The 20,517-nt window shown below is 35.6% G+C and overlaps 1 protein-coding gene across 1 annotated transcript in view; it reads left to right on the top strand.

Annotated features, from left to right (window-relative positions):
• Positions 1-20,517, top strand: part of LOC150088646 (uncharacterized) — a 198,042-nt gene that overhangs the window by 41,341 nt on the left and 136,184 nt on the right. The window contains exon 2 of the mRNA XM_090370278.1: positions 13,072-13,146. Coding sequence (XP_090226404.1) covers positions 13,072-13,146 — 75 coding nt within the window. The remainder of the gene's footprint in view (positions 1-13,071; positions 13,147-20,517) is intronic.

The raw sequence follows: 20,517 nt of genomic DNA, 5'->3' as shown, positions 1-20,517 counted from the left end.
TCACTAAATTTTAACTGAAGTGTTACAAAAACAAAAGGTTGCTGCCCAGTGGGTCTCACTTTTGCTGTAAGATGAACAACAGGCAAAGTATAAAGAAATTGCAATGCAGTTACTTACATATTACTGACAAGAATATGAAGAGGTTTTTAAAATTCATTTTTGCCAGATATGGACATGTGATTTTGAACCTGAACTGAAGTCACAGTCAGCTCAGTGGAAGCATCCATCTTTGCCACACCCCCTTTAAATGTTGCCAAGAAAAATCAGAGGTGAAAAAAAATGGTCATTGTGGCATACAATTACGAGGACATTATTGCTGCTGATCATGTGCCATTTGGAAGGTTAGTAACTGGAGACTGAAATGCAACATTTATTCTTCAAAAATTATGCCTGAAAATTCACAAGTTGCCATAGATGTCAGAAACTAGTTTACTCATGCTCGGCAACAATGCAGGGCCTCATGTTTCACCATCTATATAAGATGGTGAAATATGAATATCTGTAGAAGCGTTGAGTCAAACTGTGACCTAGTGCATCAGAGCTTAATTTCAGAAGACAGTTACACAGCATTCAAAAATTATTTGGATGTTGGGAAACAGTCATAAGGTGTGAAGGAGACACATAGATGGTTTTTAATGTAAATTGTGTTATGAAATTAAATGGCATTAAAAATACCATGTAATTTCATAACATGGCATTTCAGAAGTTGATTAAAAATGCTATGACATTTTTAATTAACTTCTTTTGTGCATTACTTTTGGGGTAACCTGCATAAATTTGGTGTACATCTGATTAGCTGCCTATCCCTATACACTTGTTCATGCATGAATGTAGATGCAAAGTGTTTATTCAGTTTGTCAACAACCAGAACAGGATCATCAATATTCCATTCATACCTAGTGGACCAACATACTTCCTTTCCTTCTAATGTTAACATAAGTAAAAAACTCCTTGCTCCTTTTCTTTGCATTCCTAGCCAAAAACTTCTTGTAATCTACCTTTACCTATCCAGCCCCTTTTGTGACTTGATTGCAAACCAGTTTATGTTTGTGTATCCTCTGATAATTTATAACCATCCCATGCTTTTTCTTCTCTGCCACTAGTCTCATCAGTTCATTTAGGTCATCACAAGGTAAAGTGTGTAAAAACATGCATTGGTACAGTTTACGTGTATTACTTTGCTATTTGGATGTGTGAAGTGTCATAAATATGATTGTGGTTGGCATTTTCACGTAATGCATCATTCTAGTAATAAATATTCTGAATTTGAAGTGCTTTCAAATTCAGAATATTTAAAAGTTAATTTTTTTATATTTTTAATTTTTATTTAAAATTTTTTTTACAAGTTTCTTGATTTTATATTTTGCACAAAAAAAATGACCTCTGGAACAACATTCCAGCAGAAAAGAATCCTGACTGTAAGCATATTTTGAATTTTTGTACGCCTTGATAAAGAAAGATCAAACCGACACCACATTTTCAGTTCCATAGTCCCCCTCCCCTAGAAGTCTGTGTGTTGTGTGCATGTGAATATGGGGAGTACAAGTATAAATAAATAAATAACAATATATTTATTTATTGTTAGTATACAGGAGTTAGAAGCGGATATCTATGAGAAAACAAGTATAGTAGAATCCATGTTATCTAAAACATTTAGAACTGAGTGCACTTTGGATAGTGGTGCCTCCGTAGCCAGGTGGGCAGGAGCAGCAGTGTGTAGCACACGCTTCTTGATTAGACCGGGGTTCGAGCCTGTGAGCCACCAAATACGGAGGATGCGGAAAGGTCAGGGAATGACTACCACATATTCCCAGAGCAATATGGCCTTAGTTGCTAATGCTCCTTAAAAAAAAAAACATTAACACATTATCAACATTAAATACAGTAATAGAGGACAGGCAGACTCTTGATTTACCGGGATTGGATTAACATAAAATCCAAGTAATAAGTATCATAAAATGCAAGTAGTAATTATCATAAAATCCAAGTAATAACTAGAAGATGTATAAATAGATATTTTGCAGGTTCATAAATAAGCGACAAGAACCGCCATCATAAGTCACCATTGAAAGATTAGTGTACCTATTATCTTGCAATTCCCGCTATCTTCACACCTAGTGCTCAAAACAAAAAAAAAAAAAAGAGACTAAATGTTTGGTTTGATTTAGTGCATCGCATCAATTGCTGTGTTCTGTCGCACCGCAAAAAAGGACAAATTTTGTTTCGTTATTTATGTCAGGGATGTTGGAATTTTTTTTTTTTTTATAGGAACTATTTTTCTTTTCTTTTTTTTTTTTTTTTTTGTTTAGAAATCGCAAAAATGATGGGCAAACACAAGGTTGTGCTTTCAATTAAACAAAAACTTGAAATTATTCAAAAGTTTGAAAACAGTGCATCCATTAAATCTCTTAAGAACCTTTATAAGGTTGGTGACAAAACCATATGCGACACTGTAAAAAGTAAGAGAAGCTATTCGATTTAAATTCGACATCGTAAAATAAGCATAAAGGGAAGCATCGTATTGGACACGCGAGTAATATGTGTTAAGTTTTTGGTTTTTTCTGCCGGTAACTGAATCAGTGGATATGGGGGCACAACTATATATATATATATATTTATATTTTATGAAAACCCCAAACGAGAGAGGTATTAGCACCTATAGTATTTAGTACCATGCATGGGTTGGAGGTTGAGAAGACATTATATATATATATATATTTTTTTTTTTTTTTTAATGAAACCCCCAAACGTTGAGAGGTATTAGAACCTATAGTACTTAGTACCGTGCATTAAGTTCAAGTCTTAGTACCGTGCAAGAAGTTCAAGTCTAATTGACATTAGACATGAACTCCTGTAGACTGTAATTTTCAGGAAATATGTATGAAGGAAGGTTGTTCCAGAAAAGGCAGTTGAATAAATAAACGAGGAAGATGAAAAGTTGGTTCTGTGATTTGAAGTTGGACAGTAAATGGATGTTGACTGGTGGTGGCACTTGTTCGGACTGGTTTGAAAGAGAGAGCAGGAATTATAGAAGCCAGTTCAGAAGAACAGTGCCCATGGAAGTGTCTGTAGAAAAGGCATGCAGCAGAAACAGAACATCTATGAGACAGCGAGTGGAGAAGAGACTCTGTTAGAGATGTCATTAACATAATTGCTCTCTTCTGAATGGAATCTAGAAGCCTGAGAGAGGTTTTGGGGGCACACCACCCCAGATGTGGGAACAATATTCTACGGTAGGGTAGAGTTGCGATTTGTACAGAGTGAACAGCTGTTCGGAAGAAAAGTAACGCCGAGAGCAAAAGAGAAAACCAAGTTTTTTAGATGCAAAGAAAGCAATATTTGTAATATGCTTCTGCCAAGAGAGATTAGAAGTCATGGTAATCCCCAAAAGAGATATATCATCTTGCCTAGAAATCGGAGTGTCACCAAAGATAAGCACAGGAGCAGAAGAATCCTTTTTGCGAAATATAAGACAAGACTGAGTTTTAGAAGGATTGAAATCAACTAAGTTGACTTTGTCCCACCGTAGAGTTACCTGGAGCAGGCTGAGAGGTTATTCATGCCACTTCTGTGTGGTACCAATCACGCTGATGCAATGCATAAAAACTTGCTATAAAATTAAATGTCTACAAATTGACCAGTACATGAATTTTTATTTGCAGTAATTTATTTAATGTTCTAATGTTATTTAATTTTTTTTTTACAAGGAAGTTCTTATGAATCATACCATTGTGGATGGTTTTATACTGTACATAAGTGATATATGTGAAATTTTCTTTTCTTCAATCATAATGGCTTTAATCATTATCATAATTTCTTCAATCATTATACAAGTGGAATCATGATTTTATTATATTCACGTGATAGTTTTTGTGTCTTAGAGGTAAATATTAAAAGTTTGTAGGTAGAAGTTTTCTAATGCTACCTTCAAACTTTAGATAATCAAATGCTCTGTAAACAGTTACTGTCTGAAACATTTCAAAAATAAAATATGAAAATTTAGGGAGGCTGCAATGACTTGAGTGACATTGGCCCTGTAGAAATTTCCAAAACACTTGTATTTCTGTCATGACCCACTAACAGCTAACTAAAAGATCCATGTGTTCTCCTGTGCAAGTGATCAAGACAGACAGCAGAAAATGTCTTAAATGGGGTTAACCCAACAACAAATTAAAAACTCGAACAATTTGCAAACATGATGTGTAAATTTCCGCGTTGTTGTAGCAAATTAACAGGCCAAACAGAAATGCAATTTGCAACATAAAATCTACTAACTGAATTACAAAGCCAGACAAAATTACAAATTAAAAATTCATAATTGTAAAATTTAAACAACCAAACACAAAGAAACTTGTAAGATAAGAAAATTGAAATTAATGGTACTAAAAATGAATTTAGTGGTAACAAATTTCATGTCAGTTGTTTAACTCACTTTCCCTATTCATGCAGTTCCCCTTAGAAAGTTTGCTTGAGAGAGAATATAAGGTGGTAGTGGAATGAAATGGTGAAGCTTTGGTAAGCACTGATTTAATACAGTATAGAAGTTTTTGATAAACAGATGCCCTTAAATGCAATTTAAATGTGCACATTACTAATTTGTTAGCTTTTAAAAATGAGTTTAACAGTTTTAACAATAAAATGTCCCACATCCATTTAAGCAGGTAAGCTGATTACAGAGAATGCTGCTTTACAAAATATAAATTACAGTGTGCTAAAACTGTGGCACACAGAACACTGGTATTGTTTATTTGGTTGAAAGGATGTAATCTGAAAATGAAGGAAAAATGTTTGCTTGCATTCTTCCTCTAAGAGCCAACACATTTTGACATGACTGCTCTGTGTATAATATTGTTTCCTGTACCTTGTTCAGTGACAGTGTTATTTAGTTTCACTGCTGTGATTTCGTTTTCCAATATTGAGTAAACAGATATCCAGGTATCACACATGAGAAAATTCACTTAAAGCAAGATGATTATACCACAAAAACTTTTATAAGATGAGATATGCCAGTGGTGGACCATTTGTTTGGTGAAAAGTAGTCCATTTTCTCATAGTTCAAGGCTTTCAGGACATCTGTAAGCTTACCATCAAGACATTGAAGATGATGAAATTCTTGATGTGTACAAGTATCCAACAAGTCAGTGCTGTTCTAATGGCACAAATTAGTGCTATTAGAATCAAATGGGTTTGATTCACACATGTTTGTTACATACTTCAGTGACCACAATTATTCCTCTTTCATCTGCAGGAAGTACAGCCATTGACTTAAAATCTCATTCTTTTTCTATATTTTGGTTTTCCAATAAATGTTCTAAGGCTGTTTTGAATAAGAATGTTGCATATCGCAATTGGCTTGTATCCAAATCCCGTTTTCATTTTCTGCCTACAGCAAAGCTTGCAACAATTGTAAAGCAGTTATTAATCAGTCCCAAAAAAGAAATTTTGATTCTAATGACACAAATTAGTGCCATTAAATCAAATGGGTTTGATTCACACATGTTTGTTACATTCTTCAGTGACCACAATTATTCCCCTTTCATCTGCAGAAAGTGCAGCCATTGACTCAGACCACCCTCGGTGACAACATTTTTGCCAATTGCTCTTCCATTGTTGAAGGTGTCCCTCTCCAGAGAAGACAAGACATATGATTCATGCACAATGGTGCTTATCCCTATTTTAGTCAACAAGCAAGGGCCCACCTCAATGCTCTTATCCACTCATGGATAGTTTGGGGTGGCACAGTTTCTTGGTCAGTACAGTCACTTAATGTGAACCCTCATTATTACTTCCTGTAGGGTTATTTAAAGAGCCTGTAGTATGTAATGACATAGGCATTACACATACTGCAGTCTGTTTAAGTGACCCGTAGCCGTGAAGAGCGTGAGTGCAGTAGCACACGCTCTTTGAGTGGGCTGGGGTTCAAGCCCGGGACTGCTAAATACGATTAACATTTGTATTGATTGATTTAATGTAAACTCCACTGACTTGGTAGTCATGCCATAGTATAAACAAGGGTCCTCTTACAAAGAAAGGCTTAAGTTTTGCAAATTACGGTGTCTGGAGACTAGGCACCAGCGAGGTGATCTGATAGAGGTGTATAAAGCCTTGAATGGTTTGAGCATGTTCAATGCTGATGGGATTCTTCCTCTTGCTCAGAATAATCACCTGAGAGGGCATAAATTCAAATTGAGGAAAGACAGATGTAGGATAGACGTGCGGAAATTTGCCTTTAGCCAGCGGGTGGTTGGTTGGCGGAACAGACTTCCATCCCTTGTCGTGGAAGTTGATAGCCTAAATAAGTTTAAGGCTCAGCTGGACAGGTATTTCGAACGAACAGAGGGGTGAAGTGGAAGTGGTTATTTTTTATTTATTTATTTATTTATTTATTTTTTGGCTGATGCTGCATAAGCTTGCTTTCTTGCATCAAATGCCTCTACTAATGCTAATGCTATTTTTTTTTTTTTTTTTTTACTTACATTAATATTGCAGAACTGCTGCAAGAAATAAAATGTGTCTGCAAAGCAATTCTTATCATGGTGAAGTTCTGAGTTTGTTCTGCAGGCACTAGTTCAACAAGCTGAAGTGTGCATTCAAGTGCAAAGGACATTACTTCAAACATTCATTGCTTGAAGTAATGATTTTTCTCAGGTTATCAAAGATGCTCACATAGCATCTGTGAGACACCAATTTTTGTTTTAATTATAAAAAAAATAATTTTTAGTTTTTTTACTGAATTGAAAATGGTGATCTATTAATTATGATTTGTTGAACTCAATTAAAAAATATGAAACAAAAATAATTGAGATAAATCAATAATATTAGTAAAGAAAGATTTTATTGTATTTTTTAGAATTTTCTAGGTCACTTGTGCCCCCAGAACGAAACTCAGATGTTTGCATGGTATCCGGCAGATGTAACATGATATCTGTATTGTTGTCAGCTGTTATGTTTAGCTGGTGAATCAAAGCTCTATGGCAAAATTAAATACCTCTCACTGGTCTTCCTTCTGAATGAACTGGGCATTGAACACCATCCTAACATGCAGCATATATTTATTGATGTCTCAAAATTAAGTTTTAAAGCCATTTCCATCAATTCCTTTACTTCATGCTGTTGGCTTGAACGGAACGTATGAATGTGCGTTCAAGTTCCTGAGTGCAAAAAAGCCATGACTACTTGGAATGTCTGTTGTGACCTTGAAGGTAATTGGGTTACTCACTGGTGTACAGAGAGGCTTCACAAAATACCATTTTTTCTATGTTTGTTGAAAAGTGCAACAGAAAAGAGGGAGGTAATTTTATCAGGGAGAAGTAATATAAAATATGTTCCACTGGTTAAGCCATAAAAGGTCCTACCTTTTCATATAAAGGTTAGGTAAATGAATTTTGTTAAGAATCTGAATAAAGAAGGAACTGTTTGCTAATTTAATGGATGAAAAACTGAAAGAAGGAATTTTCACTGGGCCTTATAAAGAAAATTCCATGATGATGTAATTGAAACAGAGCTACAGGATATTGAATTCGCAGCTTATAAACATCTAAAGCATGGATTTCTTGGAAAAAGGAAAGAAGATAATTATCTGATGTTGACTTTAGTGCAGTGTTATAAAGATGGACTACTGAATGTCTTTGAAAATTCACTTTCTTCATTCCCATTTTAGTTTTTTCTTCAAAATTTGGGAAATGTAACGATGATCAAGGAGAATGCTTTCATGAGGTCATATCCATGATGGAAAAGTGGTACAAAAGTCACTGGAATACTGTCTTCATGGAGTGCTGGTGTCTGTAGAGGGATGTGAAATGGATTATAAGAAAAACTCTCTTAGTGGCCAACATTTCTAAGGAAATGGAATATATGTAGTATATTATATGTTTGATTAAAGTATTTTAAAATGAATACAACTCATTTTTAAGAATAAGAATAGCATATACACTCAGTGATCACTGAATTATAACCACCTACCTAATACTTCATAGGTCTTCCTTTTGCCCTCAGTACAGCAGCTATCCGACGTGGCATTGATTCAACAAGATGTTGGAAGTGTTTGGGAGGTATGGCCAACCAAGCTGTGTGTAATGCAGCCAGCAATGTGGGTATTGAGGTGAATTTGTGTCCAGACGGCTGATATGCCTTTCCTTAGTGTTCCACAAGTGCTCTATGGGATTGATATCGGGGGAGTTTGGAAGCCAATCGATATGCTGGAAGTCAGAACTGTGTTCCTCAAACCATTCCTGCACAACAAGTGCCCGATGGCTCATCGCACTGTCATCTTTGAAGACACCATAGCCATTCGGGAAAAGTGTAACATGGCAAGGTGTACACAGTCAGCAAGCAGTTGACAATAGCGGAGACCACTGATATGTTGTTCCACATGCACCAGGGGTCCAAGTTCCTTCCAGTGGAACATGCCCCACACCATACAACTGCCTCTACCGGCCTGCACTTTTGATACCATGCATGATGGATGAAGAGCCTTATGTTGTTGATGCCAAATCTGTACATGACCATCCATGGTGTGGAGTAAATGTGACTCATCCGACCAGCACACCTTCCAGTCTTCTAACATCCAACTTGCATGGTCTTTGCACCAGGTGAGTCTTTTATGCCAATGAACCTTGGTTAGGAGAGGATGCCATAGGAGTCGTTTGCTGGTATAGTCATATGTGCGATGCATAGTCATGCCAGATATTGTTCCGGGTTGGTCCATATTGTATTGGGTAGTCAACTCTTCAACAGTGCTGTGCCTGTATGAGTTGTCGGACCTGGTGCTCCTCTGTAGTGTCAACCTTTCGCTGACCTTTGCAGTTTTGCCGTCGGGTCGTTGTTTGACCATTTTCTTGCCAGTCCTGGTACACTTTAACAACATGTGGTCAATGGGTCGCATTCAGTTTTCATAGGAGTGGTCATAATTCAGTGATCACTCACAGTATATTATTTTATGATATTTGAACTTGGTTATCCATTAAGTTACTAAAATATTAGTATATCTTTCAATGGAGATATGACAGAAATCTAATTTTCTTTAGAATCAGCAACCAAAAAAAAAAAAAAAAAACTTTTTTTGTTGCCCATGTTAATTGATTAATTTATGTTAATTCTGTTTATTATGATTTGTTATTGTTATTTGGTTTTTAGGAGCATTAGCAACTAAGGCCATATTGCTCCGGGAATATGCGGTGGTCATTCCCTTGACCGTTCCGCATCCTCCGTATTTGGTGGTGACGGGCTTGAACCCCAGTCTAATCAAAAAGTGTGTGCTACACACTGCTGCTCCTTCCCACCTGGCTACGGAGGCGCCCCATTATGATTTGAGTTAACGTTAATTTGCATATCTGCCTTTGTTTTAGATTCGTGGAGTTGATATGGAAATTTGCATTTTGTTCATTACTTTTGTACATTTAAATCAGCAACTGCCAACCTTATATAGGCAGATAAAATTGAAGTAAACTTAACATTTAAATCAGATTTTTGGCATTGGTGTTCTCTAGTATTTCTCTTTATATTTTTATTTCTGTGCATTGTAAACAAAAAAATTATGCTTTGTGATTGATCAGTTGTTCATAATTTAAATTATAATGAGCAATAACCATTGCACATTTTTTTACATTTAGTTTGTTCATTACTTTTCATTCTGTATCTGGGTTTTATATGGACATCCGTTGAATTCACAAGGGTTGATGGTCCTCTGATGAACTGGTCCATCTGGGTTCTCTATTTTATTTATTGTGTGATATGCTTCCTTTAGTTGGGGAGGGGGGTTCCTTGCACAGGGAATTGTGTGCTTGCACCTAGATTTGGGTGGTGTCATTTTAAGTCTGTATTTTAAGATTTTCTTTTATTTTGAGTGTTGGAGTATCTGGTACTCAAGTAACAGAATAGCATCTTGCCAAATATAACCTATCTGGGCTAAGGTAAAGAAAGCCAACACGAGAATGACGAGAAACGTTGGAAAACTTACACAAAAAATTAGTTTCCCGACACTGGACTCTAGTGCTGCTCGCTTAGTAAACAGACGGTAGGTGTTATCGGTCTGGAGCTGAAATCGAGAAGGATATATTGATTGACAGGTAGGTGTGGCAAATGATGAAATAGTGTAGTCATTGGTTGGCATTATAATGTGTATTTATGAGTAAAGAACGGTGCATAATAGTTTTGTGATGAACGGCGGTAAACAGGTAATAGTAGTGATGAATCTTTTAAAGATGGAAGAAATTTGTAAGGAAAATAAAATGTTGGTTGATTTTTTAATGAAAACTAAATTAATAAAAGTTTCATTGTTTTTTTTTTTTTTTTTTTTTTTACATTATTAAAAGCAGATTTTTGGAGTTCATGAGTGTTTTTACTATACTGTTGATTTAGGCTTGGTTACGAAAAAAGGGAAAGGTTTCTTTATTTTTCTTTATATTTCGTAACCTGACCTTAAAAATAAAAGTACAGTAATAAAAAATTAATATTTTGTTAATAAACAATTTATGTGCTAATCCACCCATGATTCTAAAGAAAAAAGGTTAGGCTACCCCTCCATTTCGGGAGGGGTTCAAGCTCCCGTGGGATTCAAGTGGAGGTAACCTGACCTTTTTTCACCATTAGGGCATATTATTGAACAAGAAAATAAAAATACAGTCATAAAAAAAATTATTTTTTTATGACTGTATTTATATGAAAAAAAAAAGGTTAGGTTACCCCCTCCACTTCAGGAGGGGGCCAAGCTCCCATGGGATTCAAGTGAAGGTAACCTGGCCTTTTTTCACCATTATGGAAAGTGTTCAATAGGGCAAGTTACCATTAGTGCTTCTGAGTGCTACTAAAATGATACTAAACCTATGTTATCGTGTGTTGTGTTCACGCACCAATCAGCACATCATTTGCCACGCCTACCTGTCAATCAATATATTGTTCTCGACTTTGTTCCAGACTGATAACACCAACTTTCTGTTTACTGAGCGAGCAGCGCTAGAGTGCCATATTGGGAAACTAATTTTCCATGTAAGTTATCTGACGTTTCTCGTCGTTCTCGTGTTGGCTTTCTTTACCTTCGCCCCATCTGTTGCATAGTTTGTTTTACTAGTTTGGTGGTTTAATAGTCTTAGTCTTAGAAATAGTCTTACACTGTCTTTAAGTTATTTGTTTATATTACTTTGTTTTCTTAAATTGGGCCCTAAATTATTTGCACATACTCTTAAAACATTCTTGTATTAAGGCAATTAAAAAAAGTGCATATCTTAACACTGAACTACAAGAAATAGAAGGTATGTACTGAAAAGACCATACAAAAGTACACAATACTTGCTGATACTGTCTCATACTCTGTAGAAATTTATAAAATAAGATCTGTTCGTTTTTTCTTTTTTTTTCATCTTATTTTATAAATCTGCACCCTTCATGTCACTAGCTGTAGGAAAGATGAGACAAGCTTAGCAAGCATTGTGTACTTTTATAAGTTCTTTCCAGTATATTCTCTCCAATTTTAGTACAGTGTGTGTGTAGTGCAAATATATAAATAATTATAATTTATGCACATAAGCTTTTGCATATATTTCATATAATTTTTAAAATATGTTATTCGCAATAGAGTTTTCATTATAATGTAAAATAAAGAATGCCATTGAAAAATGCATTATATCTCCTTAATTACACCTACTGAAGGGTCTACTTCATTACACCTACTAAATGCAAGTTTAACAAAAGTCAGCTATGTAAATTTAATTTGGGACTAGTGTATAACCAGTCATACAATGGCAGGAAAAATTTGTGTGTAAACCTGCCTGTAGAACTATGATAAGTAATTTTTATTAGACTTTTCTTTATGTATCTCTGTCTTGAAAATTCCTCTGGCTTTATGTGGCTGTCATGGAGTATAAACAGAAAATCTTTGTGTGTTTTTTTTTGGGGGGGGGATCCAAATTCCTTCATTAGTTCCTGTAGACTCTAAGATAGAAGAGTACATTCATCATATCCAAATTCCTGCATTAGTTCCTGTGGACCCCCCCATAGCTATAGTAGAGTATATTCATCATATACTCTGCCATAGCTATGCAAAAGCAAATCATATAGTGCTATTGTAAGTTCTGATATTTTCTTTGAAATTTCTATGTGCAGCATTATCAGCTGCTTGGACTTTAATACTGCAAACAACACTATCTGTTCTTTGGCTAGTCACTCCCCCACTCAGTGATTGGCCACTCTCGTCTACTTATGCTTTGAAATCATATTATGAATGAATTATCTTTATTTGATATACTTGAAAAAAAAGTTCTATTTATATGTTGGCAAGACCACAGAGGGCACAATAATTTACAAGCTTGTCATTTTGACAAGGATATTTCGTTCTGAACCATGCTCAGCTCAAATGTGTGTACCACTGCACTGCTGTGTGGACTACTTGATTACATGAGGTCTCATCATATGAAATTGTATTGCAAGAGAAAAAATTGTATAAACAAACTAGAAATATACTGAGGAATATTTGAGTTTGAATGGTCAAATTATAATATATGTCTCTCTTTGAAAAAGACATCTTTTTAATGGAAAGTTAGGTTTTTATGCCAGGAAAGAATGGGATTGGGAGGGATGATATTATCCAGTTTTACTATATAAGATAAGTTTGGAAACATGGATGTACAAGTGATAATTTTTTTTTTTTTTTTTTTTTATAACTGGTTGGCAATTTAAATGTTAATCATGTTTTATTTTGTTTTTTGTTTCATTTTAATACAGTAAACTCCTGATTTAATGGACTTTGGATTTAATGGATGAAAAATTTTACTGGCACCAGCATACCACTGTATGGTCTTAATATAAATGCAAGTTTAACTTTATTTCAGTGTTTCTAATACATACATATAGTAACTGTTTAAATGTTTAATTATGTGAGGTACAAATGGTCTTCAAAAATAATTTTAATGAACTTTTCCACAATAACACACACCCCCTATTATTCCATAAAATTGAGGGTTTACTGTATTTCTACTGTTTTAATGTTTATATTTTTATAAAATAATTTTAAAAATTTTATTAACAAATATTTATTTATTAATTATTTTTTTATTTTTATTTTTATTTTGTTCACAGTGTGGAGATAAAAAGGTTTCCCGTAATCATGCCATTTTGGAAGTTAAAGAATCTGGAGAAATCTTTCTTACTCCTGTAAGTATAACTGAGTTAATATCATTTTACAAAATTATATATATATATTTTTAGAATTATCTTATATAAAAAATAGTATTGTACAAGCTCCTCATCCCAGAACCACGGCTGGGTTCGGAATTTGCTGAAATGTTGCATCCTGGTTTTTGGTCCCTTGAGACACTGGTTCTTGATGAGATGGAGCCCTAGTGGATGAAATCCTGCCTTATGCAATTTTTCTATTTTATTGAATTGGCTTGTGTTTTACAAATTTTGCACTTTTTTAAAGTACAAGCTGTACAGGAGACAAGGTGGCCAAGAAGTGCACAGATGATCTTATGTGTGCGCTTCTATAAGTGATTTCCGAATTATTCCTTCTAATTCTACACAGTGTAATGTAGTGTATAACATACATAATTGTAATTCTTGTGTATATCACCCTCTGCATATATACAAATATTTTATAGTATGAACCAGAGCTATAATGCTCAATACGTTCTACGTTGATATCAATATTTGCAAAAGAATAAGAGATGTTTATCTCAATGATACGTAGAACACTTGCGTATAATACTCTCCAGAAATTAAATTGAAAACAATTTTAAAAAAATCGAAAATCTTACATTACAGTAAGAAATAATTAACAATAATTAAAAATCAAATGAACACAATTAAAAATCAATTTAACGCAATTAAAAAATTAATTTAACGAAAAAAATTGCAAAATGGTTTTCCTTCCTGAAGCTTTCGAACGTATGTCGTGATCACAGGAATAGAAATTACCGAATAGGGGTGCGGTGAGCATGGAACTTAAATAGGGATTATTTGTCTTCGCGCATGCGCGTAAAGGACCACGAGTCGGAGATTAGATATGGCTGGCAAACATTAACAGAATTCTCATGTAATTTAATTTCGACGGTTTCTGAATTTACATTCTTGTATAATTACATTGGACACTTAAGTATTTTGGCCTTGTTAAACAAAAAAGTATGTTTTTCGTTAACGGCATGAAAGGCTAATTCTGACGCTGCTGAATGAGAAGCATGAACTGAGGCTGCGTGTTGATTAACACGAAAATTCAGAGCAAACTGCGTAGAACCCTGAAAAGATGAGTCGCAATCACCACAAGAAATGCTGTATACTAGGTCATTTATTTGTGTTGTGAACGAGGAAAGGACTGAGTGATTGTTCTGTATAGCGTGTAATTTCTGTATTGGCCTTTACAATTTTAAATTCGGTATCTTAAAAGAATCTGTTAAGTTGTTTGTGCCATTGTTCAACACATGGGACAGAAATAAAGTATTTTTTGATATTACTCTTGTTAATTGGTGTATTTTTTTGTATTCTATCCTTAGCTTGTACCCTAATTCTGTCTATTGTAGCAAGTGGGTAACCCCTGTTTAAGAAACTGCTGGTTAATATTTGTATTTCTGAGCCTAAAGCAGATTCCATCATTGAATATTTATAAGCATTGAGAAGTTGATTAAAGATAATCGATCAGTCGATCTTTTGTAGGTGAATGGGTGATAGCCATTATAATGCAGAAGCATACCGGTGCTTGTAGGTTTACGATAGATGTTAAATTGGATTTTATTCGCATCCTGAGTAAGCCTGAAATTTAGAAAATTTAATGACTTATCCTGCAATCATCTTTCCTCAATTTTAAATCCAGGCCCTCTTATGTGTATGTTGTCGGAGCAAGAGCAAAGATGCCATCAACATTCAGCTTATTCAATTCATTCAAACCTTAAACACCCCAATCAGATCACCTCACAGGTCTCTAGTTTCCAGGTGCTCCAATTTTCAGAACTGAGTCTTTCTTCATAAGAGTACCCTTTTGTTCTCCTCACTAATCTTGTTGCTCTTCTCTGCACCTGTTTCAACAGATCCATATCCTGCCTAAAATGAGGCTTCCACACTTATATGTAGTACTCAAGGGATGACCTAGCCATTGCTTTATACAGTGAAATAATTACCTACTTATCCCTGCTTGCAAAATTTCTGTATATCACTGACAAAAAACCCCACAAGCTGTCCTAAGCATGTCTGCACTGCTCAGAGAACTTCATGCATGACTGCACAATTATCCCCACAAGAATTTTAGAAACACTTCAATATCAATAACGCAACTGTCTCTGATGAACCCAGTGGTACATCAGAGAGTGGTATGAAGGAAGTTACGGCTGGAAAAAGTCACAAATTTACAAGGGAAATAAAGTCAAAAACAGCTGTTGAGCTGAAGTTCGGAAGATAAGTTCGGATTAAAGCCCTGTGATGGGGAAAAAGCGTTAGTGACACATGCTGAAAAGCTCAACACTAAAAAGCTAGTTCAATTGAGTGAATTCAAGACCTCAGAGAAGTTACCTGATAAAGAGAGGGAGATGAACTTTAGAACTTTGACACTTATTGATTTCTTCAAGTTGCAGGAGGCAAAGAAAGAGCTTTCAGATGAGTACCCCAATGCAGAGAGATTCTCCAGTGAACTTGGATGTCCAGAATGCAGAGATCTTCCTTGTAGCAATGAAAATTAAATTTTATCACTCTTCACTGCTATAAGGAAGTCCTAAATGAGCAAAATACAGATGAGATAAAGAATGCCTCCAGCAACTGAGAGCCCTCAAACTCTGTATTTTAAGTTTGTGGTATATAAGATACAGGGTGATTCACCATTCAAGGAGTGAACTGATATACACATTTTATGTTTAAATCAATAAAATTATCATAAAATTAGTCTTAATCGCTTATTTATATGATATACAAGTTTGGTGCTCAAGTTTATTGTTTCCCTGAAATCAGTTATCATTATAACATGAGTCTATTGCTCCATTCTGAGTAAGTGTGAAATTTAGAAAATTTAATGACTTAGTATCTGTATTCTCCCTCTCCAATGTAAATTTGAGTCTAGAATGAATATTATTAAATGAAAGTAAAATGTCTTGGATAGTGCTACTATCGGTAATGACTAGAACATTGTCTAAATACCTCCTGTAGTATGTGATACGGGACAGAAAAGGCGTCAAATGTATATGTTCAATCGTTGAGAGATAGACCTCCGATTTTAGGCCGCTCAGGCTTAATCCCACTGGCAAACCAAAAATTTGTTTGTATACTTTGTCTCGAAAGGTGATATAGTTGGCTTCAACTAAGAGTTTAATTAAGTGAAAAATTTCCTTAATAGGAAGCTTCGTATAATTAATTGGTATCGAGTTATTATTTAACATATCCCAAAGAATATCTAATGTGTATTCAATGTTTACATTCGTATATAACAAGATAACATCTAGTGAGAATAAATTATCATTACTGCCAAGTCTACAGTCCTTAAGGTTATTAAATAGTGTATCGTAGTTCTTAATTCCAAATTGTATCGCTTCTCTAAAGGGTTTTATAATGCTATATACATGTGTGGCCAAGGATGAAAATGCCGAATTTCTGTAGGAAACAATAGGAAATCCGGTCTTATGTAATTTTACCTGACCAAAAAGTCCAGGAATATTGTATGTTCTGACCTTCAATTTCTTTAACCGAGCCATAGTAATATAGTTGTTTTTTCGATACGTGGTTAACGTTTTATTGTATTGGTTGACCAAATTGGTAAATAGTGCTGGGTCTACTTCAAGATAAGTGAAGGTATCTGATACAACTGACTCTAATTTATTAATATAATCAGGTTTATTGAGTATTACCACTGTATGAAGTAAATTGTCTCTCCCACCCCTTCACCTGGTGGGTTCTCCACTGCCAACATATCCCCCCCCCCCGGAATGGGATGGGCAGCTTGAACTTACTACCGGATTTGACGTACCGGATTTGACGCTACTTGGACATGACACTGATGACGACATTCTGCGGCTTTGCTGCCGACATGCCATTGGTGATCTGAACTGGGTACTCTAACCCGGTTCTCTTTAAAACCCCATCCCCTGGCAGGGGAGGGAGGCTTGAAGGGAAGGGCAGGGAGGAGAGGAGACAGGTTTCTGTTTCCTCTCCTCCCTGCCTACCCCCATACTTCACCTGGTGGGGCTCGCCTCCACTGACCTCTTTGGGGATGCCTACTCTATTGTCTCTATTCTTCTATCTGTTTCCCCCCATCTTCAATTCCCCCCCCCCACACACCCCTTAACAATGCCGCTAAATTCTACTGTTTTCTTGTAAATCTTTTTTGGCCAAATTCTAGTGTTCATCCCCCCCCCCTTTTTTTTTTTAGGCCTTGCCACTGAAATCCCTGGAAATTAGGTGGTGGAGCGTGCAAGATTACTTAAATAATCTACTGGGTGCCTGACCTGCCTCCTCGTGGCAAATTGTGGGCAATGGTGGGGCCCAATGGCTAAATGGTCAGAGAAACAACAGAACATAATGCTGCACAACCGACCACTTCCCACACACTTTTTAAATCTCTGGCCCTCACAGAGTTCTGTGTCACTCACAAAGAATACAATGCAGAGATGGGGGGAACCCCTGGTGCTATCAGACAACTAACACACTTTACACTGTATCTCCTGCCAGGTGGCCAGGAGCAGCAGTGCATAGCACACGCTTCTTGATTAGACCGGGGTTTGAGCCTGTGACCATCAAATACGGAGGATGCGGAAAGGTCAGGGAATGATCACCGCATATCCCCGGAGCAATATGGCCTTAGTTGCTAATGCTCCTAAAAACCAAATAACAATAACAACAATAACTGTATCTCCTTTATCAGCTCTCTGAATAATGTTTTTATTAAAACTGAACTGTCATGTGTATTCAATTTAGGAAGTCACGTTTCATTTATGTTATTCACCACCTGGTTAACTTGTTGAATAAATAAATCTTTTTGTGGAACATTATGAAATTGAATATCAATTACGCACTGTTTTTTAGGTAGTTTTCGAGATGGTAAATTGTAATTTAATCCTTTGGATAAAAGTGAAATCTGGTCCTGCGATAGTGTATATGAGGAAAGATTTGTAACCTGTTGATATGTCGGTTTGTTGAGCGTTGGGCGAGGGGGTGTTTGCGAACTAGCTGAAGTATTCTGCAGTAGACCATTGTACATATGTGGTGGGGTGGGGTGGGGTCATTGCACAACTTGTATGCATTTGGTCGCAAGTTCGTGACAATGTGTTAGAACTCGTATGAACATGTCTTAACCCTCCCGATAATGTATTCAATTTGTTAACGTGTCTGTTTTTTATTTCTGAGGCCTGTGCTTCATGTTGCAAATCTATGGACGTCTTCAATACAGACCAATTTTTAGGATGCAGATAATTTTTTAATTTATTGTGAAGTTTTCTAACTTGGGAAAGGTATTTTTGTTTATTAGAATACCGAGATCTTAAGGCAAGCTTAACTATATTACGCAATGTGGCAAGTGCTATTTGCTTAACGCCCGAAATTTTATGATTTAAAATGACCCTGGCAAACTTCGGAATGATGTTGTTTTGAAGGCAATACTTTAGAAAAGAAATATGGTAACTTTGGGCGGAGTATCTTAGTGTTAATCTAATGTAATTTTGCACCAAGGTATTCAAAAATTCCCCCATAATTGTATGTATTGATAGGTTCTACCTGGAGAGTGCGTAATTGATATTGAATTTAGATTTTGTAATGTTTCACGAAAATATTTATAAGTTAGAGTCAGTTGTAACAGATACCTCCACTTATCTTGAAGTAGACCTGGCACTATTTACCAATTTAGTCAACCAATATAATAAAATATTAACCATGTATCGAAAAAACGACTACATCACTATGGCTCAGTTAAAGGAAATGAAGGCCAGAAGATACAATATTCATGCACTTTTCAGTCAGGTAAAATTACATAAGACCGGATTTCTTATTTGGCCTATTGTTTCCTACAGAAACTCGGTATTTTCATCCTTGGCCACACATGTATATAGCATTATAAAACCCTTTAGACAAGCGATACAATTTGGAATTAAGAACTACAATACACTATTTAATAACCTTAAGGACTGTAGACTTGGCAGTAATGATAATTTATTCTCACTAGATGTTATCTTGTTATATACGAATGTAAACATTGAATACACATTAGATATTCTTTGGGATATGTTAAATAATAACTCGATACCAATTAATTATACGAAGCTTCCTATTAAGGAAATTTTTCACTTAATTAAACTCTTAGTTGAAGCCAACTATATCACCTTTCGAGACAAAGTATACAAACAAATTTTTGGTTTGCCAGTGGGATTAAGCCTGAGCGGCCTAAAATCGGAGGTCTATCTCTCAACGATTGAACATATACATTTGACGCCTTTTCTGTCCCGTATCACATACTACAGGAGGTATTTAGACAATGTTCTAGTCATTACCGATAGTAGCACTATCCAAGACATTTTACTTTCATTTAATAATATTCATTCTAGACTCAAATTTACATTGGAGAGGGAGAATACAGATACTAAGTCATTAAATTTTCTAAATTTCACACTTACTCAGAATGGAGCAACTCATGTTATAATGATAACTGATTTCAGGGAAACAATAAACTTGAGCACCAAACTTGTATATCATATAAATAAGCGATTAAGACTAATTTTATGATAATTTTATTGATTTAAACATAAAATGTGTATATCAGTTCACTCCTTGAATGGTGAATCACCCTGTATCTTATATACCACAAACTTAAAATACAGAGTTTGAGGGCTCTCAGTTGTTGGAGGCATTCTTTATCTCATCTGTATTTTGCTCATTTAGGACTTCCTTATAGCAGTGAAGAGTGATAAAATTTAATTTTCATTGCTACAAGGAAGATCTCTGCATTCTGGACATCCAAGTTCACTGGAGAATCTCTCTGCATTGGGGTACTCATCTGAAAGCTCTTTCTTTGCCTCCTGCAACTTGAAGAAATCAATAAGTGTCAAAGTTCTAAAGTTCATCTCCCTCTCTTTATCAGGTAACTTCTCTGAGGTCTTGAATTCACTCAATTGAACTAGCTTTTTAGTGTTGAGCTTTTCAGCATGTGTCACTAACGCTTTTTCCCCATCACAGGGCTTTAATCCGAACTTATCTTCCGAACTTCAGCTCAACAGCTGTTTTTGACTTTATTTCCCTTGTAAATTTGTGACTTTTTCCAGCCGTAACTTCCTTCATACCACTCTCTGATGTACCACTGGGTTCATCAGAGACAGTTGCGTTATTGATATTGAAGTGTTTCTAAAATTCTTGTGGGGATAATTGTGCAGTCATGCATGAAGTTCTCTGAGCAGTGCAGACATGCTTAGGACAGCTTGTGGGGTTTTTGTCAGTGATATACAGAAATTTTGCAAGCAGGGATAAGTAGGTAATTATTTCACTGTATAAAGCAATGGCTAGGTCATCCCTTGAGTACTACATATAAGTGTGGAAGCCTCATTTTAGGCAGGATATGGATCTGTTGAAACA

Source organism: Mastigoproctus giganteus, chromosome 3, assembly GCF_048544385.1.
Source record: "Mastigoproctus giganteus isolate SK-2022 chromosome 3, ASM4854438v1, whole genome shotgun sequence".
Classification (NCBI taxonomy): Eukaryota; Metazoa; Arthropoda; class Arachnida; order Uropygi; family Thelyphonidae; genus Mastigoproctus; species Mastigoproctus giganteus.
This window is presented reverse-complemented; position numbering and strand designations above follow the sequence as displayed.